Source organism: Myotis lucifugus, unplaced genomic scaffold (genome assembly GCF_000147115.1).
Source record: "Myotis lucifugus unplaced genomic scaffold, Myoluc2.0 scaffold_164, whole genome shotgun sequence".
Taxonomy (NCBI): Eukaryota; Metazoa; Chordata; class Mammalia; order Chiroptera; family Vespertilionidae; genus Myotis; species Myotis lucifugus.
The window spans coordinates 2587260-2599948 of NW_005871212.1; the positions used below are offsets into that span (position 1 = coordinate 2587260).

At 41.2% G+C, this 12689-nt stretch overlaps 1 protein-coding gene across 3 annotated transcripts in view; it reads right to left on the bottom strand.

The window, feature by feature from the left end:
- The window catches only part of GPATCH1 (G-patch domain containing 1), a 52165-nt gene that overhangs the window by 35434 nt on the left and 4042 nt on the right, over positions 1–12689 (bottom strand). For 2 of the 3 annotated variants that reach the window (XM_006095984.3, XM_023759888.1), the window contains exons 2-6: positions 8959–9093; positions 4991–5076; positions 1919–2079; positions 1267–1364; positions 281–339 (exon numbers count right to left, since the gene is read on the bottom strand). In XM_006095984.3, coding sequence (XP_006096046.1) covers positions 281–339; positions 1267–1364; positions 1919–2079; positions 4991–5076; positions 8959–9093 — 539 coding nt within the window. The remainder of the gene's footprint in view (positions 1–280; positions 340–1266; positions 1365–1918; positions 2080–4990; positions 5077–8958; positions 9094–12689) is intronic. The other variant, XM_023759889.1, reaches the window with a different exon arrangement.

Genomic DNA, 12689 nt, shown 5'->3' on the forward strand with positions numbered 1-12689 from the left:
CTTGGCAGGTGTGACTCAGTGGTTGAGCACCAACCCATGAACCAGAGGTCACCAGTTCAATTCCCGGTCAGAGCACATGCCCAGGTTGCCAGCTGGATCCCCAGTAGGAGGCATACAGGAGGCAGCTGGTGGATGTTTCTCTCTCATCAATGTTTCTATCTCTCTCTCCCTCTCCCTTTCTCTCTCTCTAAAAAATCAATTTTATATATATATAATCAATTTGTAAAATAAAATTTCACCTTCATGAAGTAACAAATGCTACAGTCATCCCACATAATACCTCAGATCCTTCTGAGCCTCCTGGAGGTAATGCACAGCCATAGATTTTCACCCCAGGATCTATACAAGAGATTTCAAATGCATCAGTCATGAGCAACTGAAAATACAGAAATCCAAGTTGCTGAAACTCTTAGAGGCACATGCTGCCCTTGTAAAAGGCGCTACAGCTTTAGGGTTGGAGACTGATCACTCAGAAACTGTTTTCCCCAGCCCTTGCCCCATCCACACTCTGGCAACAATATGCTAAATGAGTAACCACTACTCCTCCAGCACTAGGGAGAACCTAAACTAATTATTGCTGCTTCCAAGAGTTCATAGTCTGGCTGGAGGAACCAAGGGCAAGACATAGAAAATAATCCTATTAAATTGTGACAGTTTTGGCAGAAGCAGGAAACAGTTTCATATGCTCCTGATGGGAATGTAAACTAGTACAATTCTTCCAGAAAGCTATTTCACACTACACACAAAAAGCCTTAAAATACCTGCATACCACTCAGCAATTTTATTTCTAGAAACATGTAGCCATTACAAAGTATTAGGGCCTGGCTGGTGTTGCTCAATGGTTGAGCGCTGACCCAGGAACCAAGAGGTCACCAGTTCGATGCCTGGTCAGGGACATGTGTGGGTTTCGGGCTGGATCCCCAATAGGGGGGCATGCAGGAGGCAGCTGATTAATGATGTTTCTCTCTCATTGATGTTTCTATTTCTCTATCCCTCTCCCTTCCTCTCTCTCTAAAAATCAATAAAAACATTTTTTTTTAAAAAGTACTAGGGCCCTGGTTAGGTAGCTCAGTTGGTTAGAGCATCATGTCCCGATACCCCAAGGTTGTGGGTTCGATCCCTAATCAGGGCACACACAAGCATCAACCAATGAATGCATAAATAAGTGGAACAACAAATCAATGTTTCTCTCTTCTTCTCTCTCTCTAAATCAGTAATTTTTTAAAAAGTATTAGGATTAGGGTTAATGACAATCAATATACATACCAGGTTTTTGTCGGCGTGGTCTTCTCTTTACTCGAGGACCAATTCCTTGTCCTTCTTTCCAACCCATTTTTCTCAGCAATTCAAAACCAACAGATAATCTAGGATATCAAGGCATTAAAAACGAACTTCTTTTTATAACACTAGATAACAGTAGGAAGTGAGCAGCCTTTGAGTTCCTGCCTAGCTCATAATCTTGTCCTACCTGAACCCTTCCCAACATTCATGTTAGAACTGCATGGCCTTGCCGTTCTGGACATGCTCTGGATGACTGGACTTGGGGTGTATGTCTGACCTGGGGAAGTTGGTCAGATGTCTTTTCTCCCGGGCCCAGAACGGGCACATAGGGACTCCAGATGGTCCTTGTCAAGCATGGGGCCTGGGAAACCATGACATCTAAGGCTGTCATATCAGGCCACGTGCCCAGGAGCAGAACAAGGAGGTAAGCAGAATGAGAGAGTAGAATGAGGCTGGAGACCTAGAGCACTCCATGCACTAACAATGCAAGACCCTTTTGGGAAAACCCCCCTTTGCACTCAAGTTAGGCTAAGAAGGCTTATCTTACTTGCAACCAAGCTTTCCCTAAGTAAGATCATCATGTATATGCAAAGCAGTAATTTCAAGATCAGAAAAGTCAAAATTAAATTCTTCTCACGTTGCTGGCGTTATGAAGTCATCAAGCAGAGTGGCTCCAGGAATAGGGGCAGTAGCAGCTGCTAACTGCCTGGCCTTTTCTCGTATTCTATCTTTGGTTTTGGAAGCAAAATCATCTGTGGTAACAATTGCTTTAGGCGCGATCCCAAATTCACTAAGATCCTTTAAAAAAAAAATCAAACAAAATTACTTCATTATTAGGGAAGTGATTAAACATGATGCATCACGTAGCTTTAGTTCTTTAAAAAAGTTAAGCCCTGGACAATGTTCAGTGTTGGGCCGTTCTCGGGTTCAATTCCCAGCCAAGGGCACATACCTGGGTTGCAGGTTCGATCCTTGGCCCTGGTCGGGGCGCATACAAAAGACAACCAATGGATGTGTCTCTCACATCAATATTTCTCTCTCTCCTTTCCCTCTCCCTTCCACCCTATCTAAAAATCAAATGAACAATATTCTCAGGTGAGGATTAACAAAAAACACACAAAAAGTTAAAACCACAAAACTGAGTTTGGGATCAGGTGAGCGGCTGACTTCACACACTGACTTTGTTACCCTCACATAAGGCCAGTGGCCAAGTGAAAAGGAAAATGGGGGGCTTGCAACCTAGTTCAATATCTGGTTAAAACTGTAGTCTCACTTCCCCACTCTGACTGACTTGGGTGGAGCGGCAGAGCCTAACCCCAGGGCCCCGCCACAGCTGACTAGGGTGGAGCTGCAGGGACCCTCAGGGCTCGCCACAGGAGGAGATACATAGGCCAGAGCCTCCCCACGAGTCAGTTCAGGCTTTGGATCCGGAATTCCCCTGGACTAGCAGATCTGTGAAGTAAAGGTTAAACTTTCCTCCCTCAGAGTGCTGGCTGATTGTTCTCCCGTGCATTCTGTCACAACACAAGGACAGGGGCATTACAGTGGCTACTCAGTGAGGCCACAAGGAGCACTACCAAGCTAGGAAAACAGGAAGGACCTAATTCTTCTCGGGCAATATTTCAGAGGTCGGCGTGAAGGGGGCAAGTCTTAGAGTCACAGCCAACAAGCATTCGTGAGCACCTATGTGCCAGGCCCTGAGTTAAGTACTTTTGCATTTACTGTTGGCTGCCTGTCCAACAGTCATTGCCCCTACCTCTTTCCCCACAGCACCCTGAGATTGTATAGGCCAGTGGTTGGCAAACTCATTAGTCAACAGAGCCAAATATCAACAGTACAACAATTGAAATTTCTTTTGAGAGCCAAATTTTTTTAACTTAAACTATATAGGTACGTACATTGTTAATAACTTAATTAGGGTACTCCTACGGCTTAGAAAGAGCCACACTCAAGGGGCCTGAGAGCCGCAGTTTGCCGACCATGGGTATAGGCACCTGCTCCCTGGTGTGTGTAGGCTAGGGTGGGGGGAGAGTTAGGGAATGGGGGTTCATGTCTTGATCACGGGATCAAGCCAGTCATTTTGATCCCATTTCCCTTGCTTTAGGACTGCGCGTGTAGCCGTGGCTGAGTAGCTCAATTAGAGCCTCATCCCAATAAGCCAAGGTTGCAGGTTGGATCCCAAGTCAGGGCACATACAAGAGTCAACTAATGAATGCATAAATAAGTGGGACAACAAATGGATGTTTCTCTCCCTTTCTTTCTCTCTAAAATCAGTACATATTTTTTATTTTTTTAAGAATAAGCATGTAGATCAAGTTGTCCAAGCAGATGGGAGGGAAAATTCACTGGAAGATTTATATAAATAGTTTCTTTGATCAAAAGAAAAGATACCAAGAAGAAAGTCTTTCTTCTACTGAATAATGTCATCGTGGCTGTGCCCCTGGGAACTACTGCACCCACCTTGCAACCATGAGACGATCTAGTGTCAGAACAAGCTGACATGCAGAAGACGACTGAGAAGAGAGTCTGGGCCCGCTGGCGGGGCTCAGTGGTTGAGCGTCAACCTATGAACAAGGAGGTCATGGTTCGATTCCTGGTCAGGGCATGTGCCCAGGTTGTGGGCTCGATCCCCAGTATGGAGTGTGCAGGAGGCAGCCTATCAATGATTCTCTCTTATCATTGATGTTTCTAGCTCTCCCTCTCCCTTCCTCTCTAAAATCGATGAAAAAAACAACAACAACAAAAAACAATGGGCCCAGGTGCCCGCACACTCCTTTCTCTAGCACTCACTGCTCAAACTGCAGTGTGTGTGAGTTACTGTGAAAGGCTGTAGACTTGGCTCAACGAAGACTTCACTTTTGAGGTAACAGGCTTTTTCAAATAAATTTGCCTGTACAGGAATTCCTTGTTTTGTTGTACTTCACTTTACTGTCCTTTGCAGATATTTCATTTTTTACAAATTGAAAGTTTGTGGCAACCTTACATTGAGCAAGTCTAGTGGTGCCATTTTTCCAACAGTCTCAGATGATGGTTAACATTTTTTAACAATAAAGTATTTTTTAATTAAGGTATGTAATTTTTTTAAAGAAATAATGCTATTGCACATTTATAGATTCTGGTAGAGTGAAAACATAACTTTTATATGTACTGGAAAACCAAGAATTTCACATGACTTGCTTTATTCCCATATTCGTTTTATTGCAGTGGAGTGGAACCTGCAACCCTGGTGTAACGGGACGAAGCTCCAACCAACTGAGCTACCCAGGAAGCGCTCTCCTACATGCTTTTTTAAAAATATATTTTTATTGATTTCAGAGAGGGAGAGGGAGAGAGAGATGGAAACATCAATGATGAGAGAGAATCATTGATTGGCTGCCTCCTGCATGCCCCACACTAAGGATCGAACCGGCCACCCGGGCATGTGCCCTGACCAGGAATCGATCCGTGACCTCCTGGTTCATAGGATGATGCTCAACCACTGAGCCATGCTGGCCCAGCATCCCCTTCTTGTCTTTAGAAACTACCCCCATCATAAGATGCTGCTCTAATGAATGAGAATCCAGTGATACACAGGGCACTATAATCCAAGTACTTAAAAGATAAAACCTTACATACAAAGAGGAAATCAGACACTGAACTTTCTGAGGACGGTGAAGGTGCTACACCAACTAATTACAAACTAACTGGAATTAAAGTTCTGCGCACCCACCTCTTCATCCATAAAATCTTCCGGACCAAGAACAGATTTGTCTGCTCTGTTCTGTCGTGAAGACACAAAGGAAGAGGGTGTCCATCCTTCAAAGAAAAGAGTTTAGAACATTACAATCCTAGGTAGCATTTGGCTTATAACTAAATAATTAAATAACATGTATGGACTTGAAAGCCCCAATAACTACAAACTCCTGGCTACTTCCCATCTCACTGCTCATACAGATGTAATTATTCCACATAAACTTATTAACCCCCATACCCCCTGTTGTCAGAACTTAGTGTATACAGCGAGGCTTCCCCATAAAAAATTGGAACCAAGTAAAATCAAATTACACATGGATAGTTAAACTGAAAAGGACACAAGTAGATCTGAACAGAAAGATTCAAGGTCACCGTAGAAGGCAGGACCACTCTGAGACCAGCAGAACAGCAACTTACACTAACAAATTAGCATATCAAATTAACAATATGTCTGGTGAACACAAAACACAATATTCAGATGATGCATTATAGAATTGTACACCTGAAACCTACATAATTTTATTAATCAGTCACCCAAACATATTCAATAAATTCAATAAAAAATTAAAATTTTAGGCCCAGCCAGTGTGGCTCAGTGGTTAAGCATCGACTTAGGAGCCAAGAGGTCACTGGTTGAATTCCTGGTCAGGGCACATGCCCAGGTTGCAGGCTGGACTCCCAGTATGGGGTGTACAGAAGGTAGCTGATCGATGTTGATGCTTCTCATTGATGTTTCTATTTCTCTCTCTCTAAAAATCAATAAAAACATATTTTTTTAAATTAAAATTTTAACCCTAGCCCTGACCGGTTTGGCTCAGTGGCTAGAGCATCGGCCTGCAGACTGAAGAATCCCGGGTTCGATTCTGGTCATGGGCATGTACCTGGGTTGCGGGCACATCCCCAGTAGGGGGTGTGCAGGAGGCAGCTGATCGATGTTTCTCTCTCATCGATGTTTCTTTTTTTTTTTTTTTTTTCGCTAAAAGTATTACAAAGGGTATTACATAATCATCGATGTTTCTGACTCTCTATCCCTCTCCCTTCCTCTCTGTAAAAAATCAATAAAATATATTTCTTTAAAAAATTAAAAGAAGAAGAAGAAAAAAAAAAGAAACAATATGTCAAGGTACAGTCAGCCAAGAAAATGGCAAAAGAGAGAGTTACAAAAGCAATGCAAATAACATTCAGGGTGCCTAACCCAAGGACTTTGGTCTGAGGCAGTGGTTCTCAACCTTGGCTGCACATTAGAATCACCTGGGAATCTTTTTAAAATCCTGATTTCTAACAGGGACAGATCCAAAGACAGAGAAACAGCGATCAGACTATTAATCCCCAGAGGGAAAGTAAGGGAGGGTGGAGGTGAGGGGAAGAGATCAACCAAAGGACTTGTATGCATGCATATAAGCCAAACCAATGGACATGGACAACAGGGGGATGAGAGCATGAGTGGGGGGGGGGGGGGGGAGAGATGGGGGTTAATGGGGGGGGATGAGGACACATCTGTAATACCTTAATAAAGAATTTAAAGATAAAAAAATTAATTAATTAAAAAAAATTTTTAAAATCCTGATTTCTGGGCCTCATCCTCCGGAAATTCTGTTTTTTTTTTTTTGTTACTAATGTTGTGGCCCCACCCCATAACAAAGAAACAGAATTTCCGGAGGATGAGGCCTAGAAATCAGGATTTTAAAAAGATTCCCAGGTGATTCTAATGTGCAGCCAAGGTTGAGAACCACTGGCTAAGGGCAGGCAATGGCCATAACAGGCCCCCAATTCCAACACCTGAGTCCTATAACTAACCCTCCTGTTCCCCATCCACAGTCACTAAGCATGTGCCCTGACTAAAGCGAGAGAATGCTCTGGCCATCAAATGCATCTGTAACCCTCTGCAGATAAGCTTCTTTAGATTTCTCTAAGAGTGACAGATTTCTCTACTTTCTGATATCCTACAATTCTTGCTGAGGAGTATGGGGTAGATCTACTATTGGCAGGTGGGTGGAGCAGGTTCCTGGGTCAACCTGGGAGATTGATTCCCCAGCAGGGTAAGAATCTGCTCTCTTGGGCAATACCGTGGCCCAGCACCTTCCTCCACTTTCGATTTCTGTAGTCTTTGCCCTATTTCTGCAAAGTCCTTGAATCTGTCACTCCTAATGGTAAAGAGCTATTTCAGTAAATTAACATATCACAGTCTACCTGAGTAATCATTTGAACTGGTCTTACCTTTTAATTATAATATGCAACACAGCCATAATTATTTTTTTCTTCATAAGTGAAAGATTTAATTTTATTTTATTATTTTTTTAATCTTTATTGTTGAAAGTATTACATATGTCCCCTTTTTTCCCCCATCGACACCCTCCAACCCACTTCCACCCACTCCCCCTCCCCAGCCCCTCACTACCCCACTATCTACATCCATGGATTATGCATATATGCATATATGATCACCTCCCATCCACTAGAGATTCTGCTCTGTTCCATGCTTCCATGTCTCTGGATCCACTACGTTCATCAGTTTATTTTGTTAATTAGATTCTACATATGAGTGAGATCATGTGATACTTGTCTTTCTCTGACTGACTGATTTCATTTAGCATGATGCTCTCCAGGTTCCTCCATGCTGTCTCAAAGGGTAAGAGAGTCTTCTTTTTTACTGCTGCATAGTATTCCATTGTGTAAATGTACCATAGCTTTTTTTATCCACTCATCTACTGATGGACACTTGGGCTGTTTCCAGATCTTAGCTATTGTAAATTGCAACACAGCCATAATTATAATAATCAGCAATGTATTTGTGTGCTTCCTTCTTCACAAACCCTACTGCCATTTTAAACATTGTAATAATGTGCTATTTTCATAGTGTCTTAATTTGGTTTAGTTATCTTAATTTGGTTTTTTTAAAAATAAGGCTAAATATTCCATATACTGGTAGTATTCTATCTCACCTGAACTAAACTGTTCAAATACTTTGATCATTTGCCTACTGAACTGATCTTTACACATTCTGAATACTGAGCTTTAACATCTTATTTACACCAACCATTTTTTTACATGGTTCTTTTTCTTTTTTTCCTGCATTACTTTTCATCTTTATTGTACCATTGTTGTTGTGTACAAGTTATTTTTTAATTAATTTACTTTCCAATTATAGTTGACATACAATATTATATTAGTTTCAGGTGTACAGCATAGTAGTTAGACAATTATATAATTTATGAAGTAATCCCCTGATAATCTAGTATCCATCTAACAACATATATAGTTATTACAGTATTACTGGCTATATTAAAACTTATTTTTTTAAATAAATAAATATATATATATATAAAATCTGTCCTATCTTGTTCTTAATTCCTACATGAGTTAATTAGTCCATCTTCTATTCATATCTGAGATATACAAACCATTTTTCCTCCAGTTTCTATGTTAAAACATTAAAAAACATACATTACTTTAATGAATGCAGAATATATTACATTGCACCATGTGAAAAATTTAACAGATTTTCTTCAGGTTGAGAGCATGTACTGACAGGTGAAGGCTTGGTCCCATGTCAGGATAGAGGAGTCTGATCCTCAGCTTCACCTACAAAACAACTGTGACACCTGCCCTCCTTGGTCACTGAGCCGTGTGAGACAATGATTAACTGAGTGGGTCTGTGTGAGAGTACTTTGTGCATGGCACGATGCAATGTAAAACGGAAGTCATTATCATCATTTTATCATCCAGTTATAGTTTATGTTAGTGAAAAAAACTCATCTTCAGGTTGCAATCAATCAAACCTGAGTCTGGAAACATTCCAAATGTTCAGAGAAGACAAAAGTGTACAATGTAAGTACTAAAATGTTATAACAAGTTTTTTAAAAAGAGAGGTAGGGAGACGAGAATCTTGTGACATTTCAATCACTTGCTTTAGCAAGAATATAGCTGTACGTAGGAAAATCATACCTTCTTTTGAGCCGACAGTGTTGAAGTACCCAGCAGAAAACCCTCCACTAAAGGCTCCATGAAACCGCTTATACCTTCCTTTTTCATCTCTGACAGTCTGATCCTGAAGAGGAGTTGGTTTCTTTGGTCTCTCACCTAAAAAAAAATATTTTGAATGAGAAAGAAGAATGGGGATAGTGGATTAGAAAAAAAATTAAGGAAGATGTCATTTCTTAAATATAATGAATTGTTCACTTCCGGTAACATCAAATATAGTAATTTTAATTACATTCCTATTCCTAGGCTTCACTAGCTTATATAGCTTAGGACGTATTAATTTTACCAAGTTTTTTTTATAGTCTAAAGCAATTATAGATGTCTTTTATTTATATTAGAAATATGTCTTAGAAAAAATGGCCTGCTTTTCCCACTAACTTTCATTATGAAAACTGAATTATATTGGCCAGGGAGGAGAGTACAAATAGATGGAAAAAAATCTGCTGGCAGTGAAGGAGGCAAATTGCTGGTGTGGCACATGGCAGGCATAAGTCTGCAACAGAAAAAATACTTCTATGTCTCTTCTAGAACTTCATATCATTCCCAACTCCAGAATTTTTCCTTAGGTATTGCCCATTTTTTCTAAATCTTAAGAGTTTCCTTATTTCTGGGAATCTTCTGATTCTATAGTTACTATTCTTTTTTTTAATATATTTTTATTGATTTCAGAGAGGAAGGGAGAGGGAGAGATGGAAACATCAATGATGAGAATCACTGATCGGCTGCCTCCTGCACGCCCTCTACTGGGGATAGAGCCCACAACCTGGGCATGTGCCCTTGACCGGAATTGAACCTGGAACCCTTCAGTCCGCAGTCCGACGCTCTACCCACTGAGCAACCAGCTAGGGCTATAGTTACTATTCTTTAGACTCACTCCTTTTCCTATTTTGCTGAAAGGGGTTGGGTTGCTATGTCACACAAGCAGAAAGGAACTTATATGTTTTATCAACTCCAATTCAAAATTCTGAATCTATTTAAAATAAAAGTAACCATCAAGTTAGTTTCAAACATTCAACACAGAAAGCAAGTCATACAGTAGTTAAGGGCACAGGGTTGAGAGTCACAGCTCTCTGGAATTCCACATTTACTAGCACTGGGACTTAATCATCTTAACCTCTCTGTGCCTCAATTTCCTCATCTGTAAAACAGGGATGAGCCCGTCAGGTGTGGCTCTGTGGTTGAGCGTCAACCCATGAACCAAGTTGTTGGTTCAATTCCCTTCAGGGCACTTGTTTGAGTTGCAGGCTCAATCCCCAGTAGGGGGCGTGCGGGAGGCAGCCGATAGATGTTTCTCTCTCCCTCTCCCTTCCTCTCTCTCTAAAAATCAATAAAAACATATTTTAAATAAATTTAAAAAATAAAATGGGGATGACACTAATAGTAATAACTATTTCATATGATTGTTATGCAAATTAAATAAGATAATGCCTGTGAAGTGCTTAACAAGGAGAGGGACACACAATAAATAGTTTTAAAGTATGAGGTAGTACTATTATTATTATTACCATTATTATTAATATTATTCACAATAGGTAAGATGTGTCTTAAAGTTCATGTGTATTTGTTACTTCAATAATTAAGCCAGTTACTACTTCTGGAAGATAGAACAAAAACTAAAGGAACTTGCCTGGCTGGAGTGGCTCAGTGGTTGAGCATCAACCTATGAACCAGGAGGTCAGGGTTCGATTCCCCGTCAGGGCACATGCCCGGGTTGCAGGCTCTATCCCAAGTGGGGGTCATGCAGGAGGCAGCTGATCAATGATTCTCTCTCATCATTGATGTTTCTATCTCTCACTCTCTCCCTCCCTCTCTGAAATCAGTAAAAATATATTTAAAAAGAAAAAAAGTATAGTCAAGAGTAATCCACAGAATTTGAAGACCAGCAGATCTGGGCTCAAATCCCCTTACCCTATTACTTGCTAGCTCTGTAAACTTGGGCAAGTTACTTGATCTCCATAAGCCTTAGCTCCAAAACTACAAAATAAGGGCACTAACAGAGCCTATCTTATAGATTGGTGCTGAGGATTAAATAAATCTCTGAATGCAGAGATCTATACACAGTGTCTGATCTTAGCAAAGCTCAGTTAACATCAGCTATAATTCACTCTAAAGAACTTACAATTTAGGACCCACAATCCAAGATTTTCACCATATCTTAGAAATGCAGTAAACACACTCTATTAGGGCATGTGCATTTGGCATGATTTTTGGCAAAGGAGGGGTTTCTCAACATTAGCGCCTATTGCCAGTTTGTTGTGGGGAACAGTCATCGTGTGAAGGTGAGAGGGGCAGGTCCTCCCAATGCGGGGTGCTGGTCTTGCTCTGTTCTCCAGATGCTTCTGATCTGAAAGGGGAGGCAAGATCTGCAGATAACTGCTCGGGACCCATGGCTGTAGATGAGGGCCAACCACAGGACTCCCGAGGAGGCGCCACCTTTAACCACAGCCTGGAAAACTCCAGGGAGAAGGTGGCATTTTAGCCAGGCCTGGTTATAATTATTGCTACTAATAAAAACTAACCCCTTCTTGTCACACATGTTATTTCATTCATCATACCCTGATAAAGATGCTTTGATTAAGTATCTGCCCTGAGGTCCACAGCTAATAGCACAAAGCTGAAATCAGATCTCAACTCTGCTTCCAAGCCAGGGATGCCAACCATACTGTCCTTCACTCATCCCTGACCAAAAGTTTACTGAGGGCCTCACATGGAAGCAGCCCTGTTCTAGATCCTAGGTATGGAATACTAAATGCAACTCCACCCCTGATCCCAGGGTGCCCAGAGCCTGGCAGAGGAGACCTGTGTGTATAGGAACTCTTCTGACAATGTGTAAGGAGCACAACATCACCGTCACTCTAAGCAGGAGCAGAATTTGATAGCTGCAAATATAAACACAATTCCCAACGGAGGCCTAAAAGGGTAATGTCAGATGTTTTGAGAAAGTAGTCTAGTCTAACTGGATGGCAGGGAAGGAATGTAACATGACACCAGAAGGGAGGATCATGAAGAAGGCCTTGAACATGGTGCTGCAGGGTCTGGATATGTCTGATGGGTGATGGGAGCCACAGAGAGTTGTTTTTTTTTTTTATTGATTTCAGAGAAGGGAGAGGGAGAGAGATAGAAACATCAATGATGAGAGTAGCACTGATGGACTGCCTCCTGCATAACGCCCACTGGGGATCAAGTCCATGTGCCCTGACCAAGAATCGAACCGTGACCTCCTTGTTCATAGGTTGATGCTCAACCACTGAACCACACCAGCTGTGCCAGATCGTTTTAAGTGGGAGAGTCACAGCATCAAGGAGGAGGAAAATGGTCCTAAAACAGTGATGGCGAACCTATGACACGCGTGTCAGAGGTGACACGCGAACTCATTTTTTTGGTTGACTTTTCTTTGTTAAATGGCATTTAAATATATAAAATAAATATAAAAAATATAAATCTTTAAAAAATATATATAAATCTTTGTTTTACTATGGTTGAAAATATCAAAAAATTTCTATATGTGACACAGCACCAGAGTTAAGTTAGGGTTTTTCAAAATGCTGACACGCCGAGCTCAAAAGGTTCACCATCACTGTCCTAAAACTAATTTGTGTTCAGGATTGAAGCAGGATAGTAAGCTAGGGAAAGTCCTTGACAAGTGGAATAAAGGAAACTGAGACAAAATAATTAGACAAGGCCAAATAATTTGA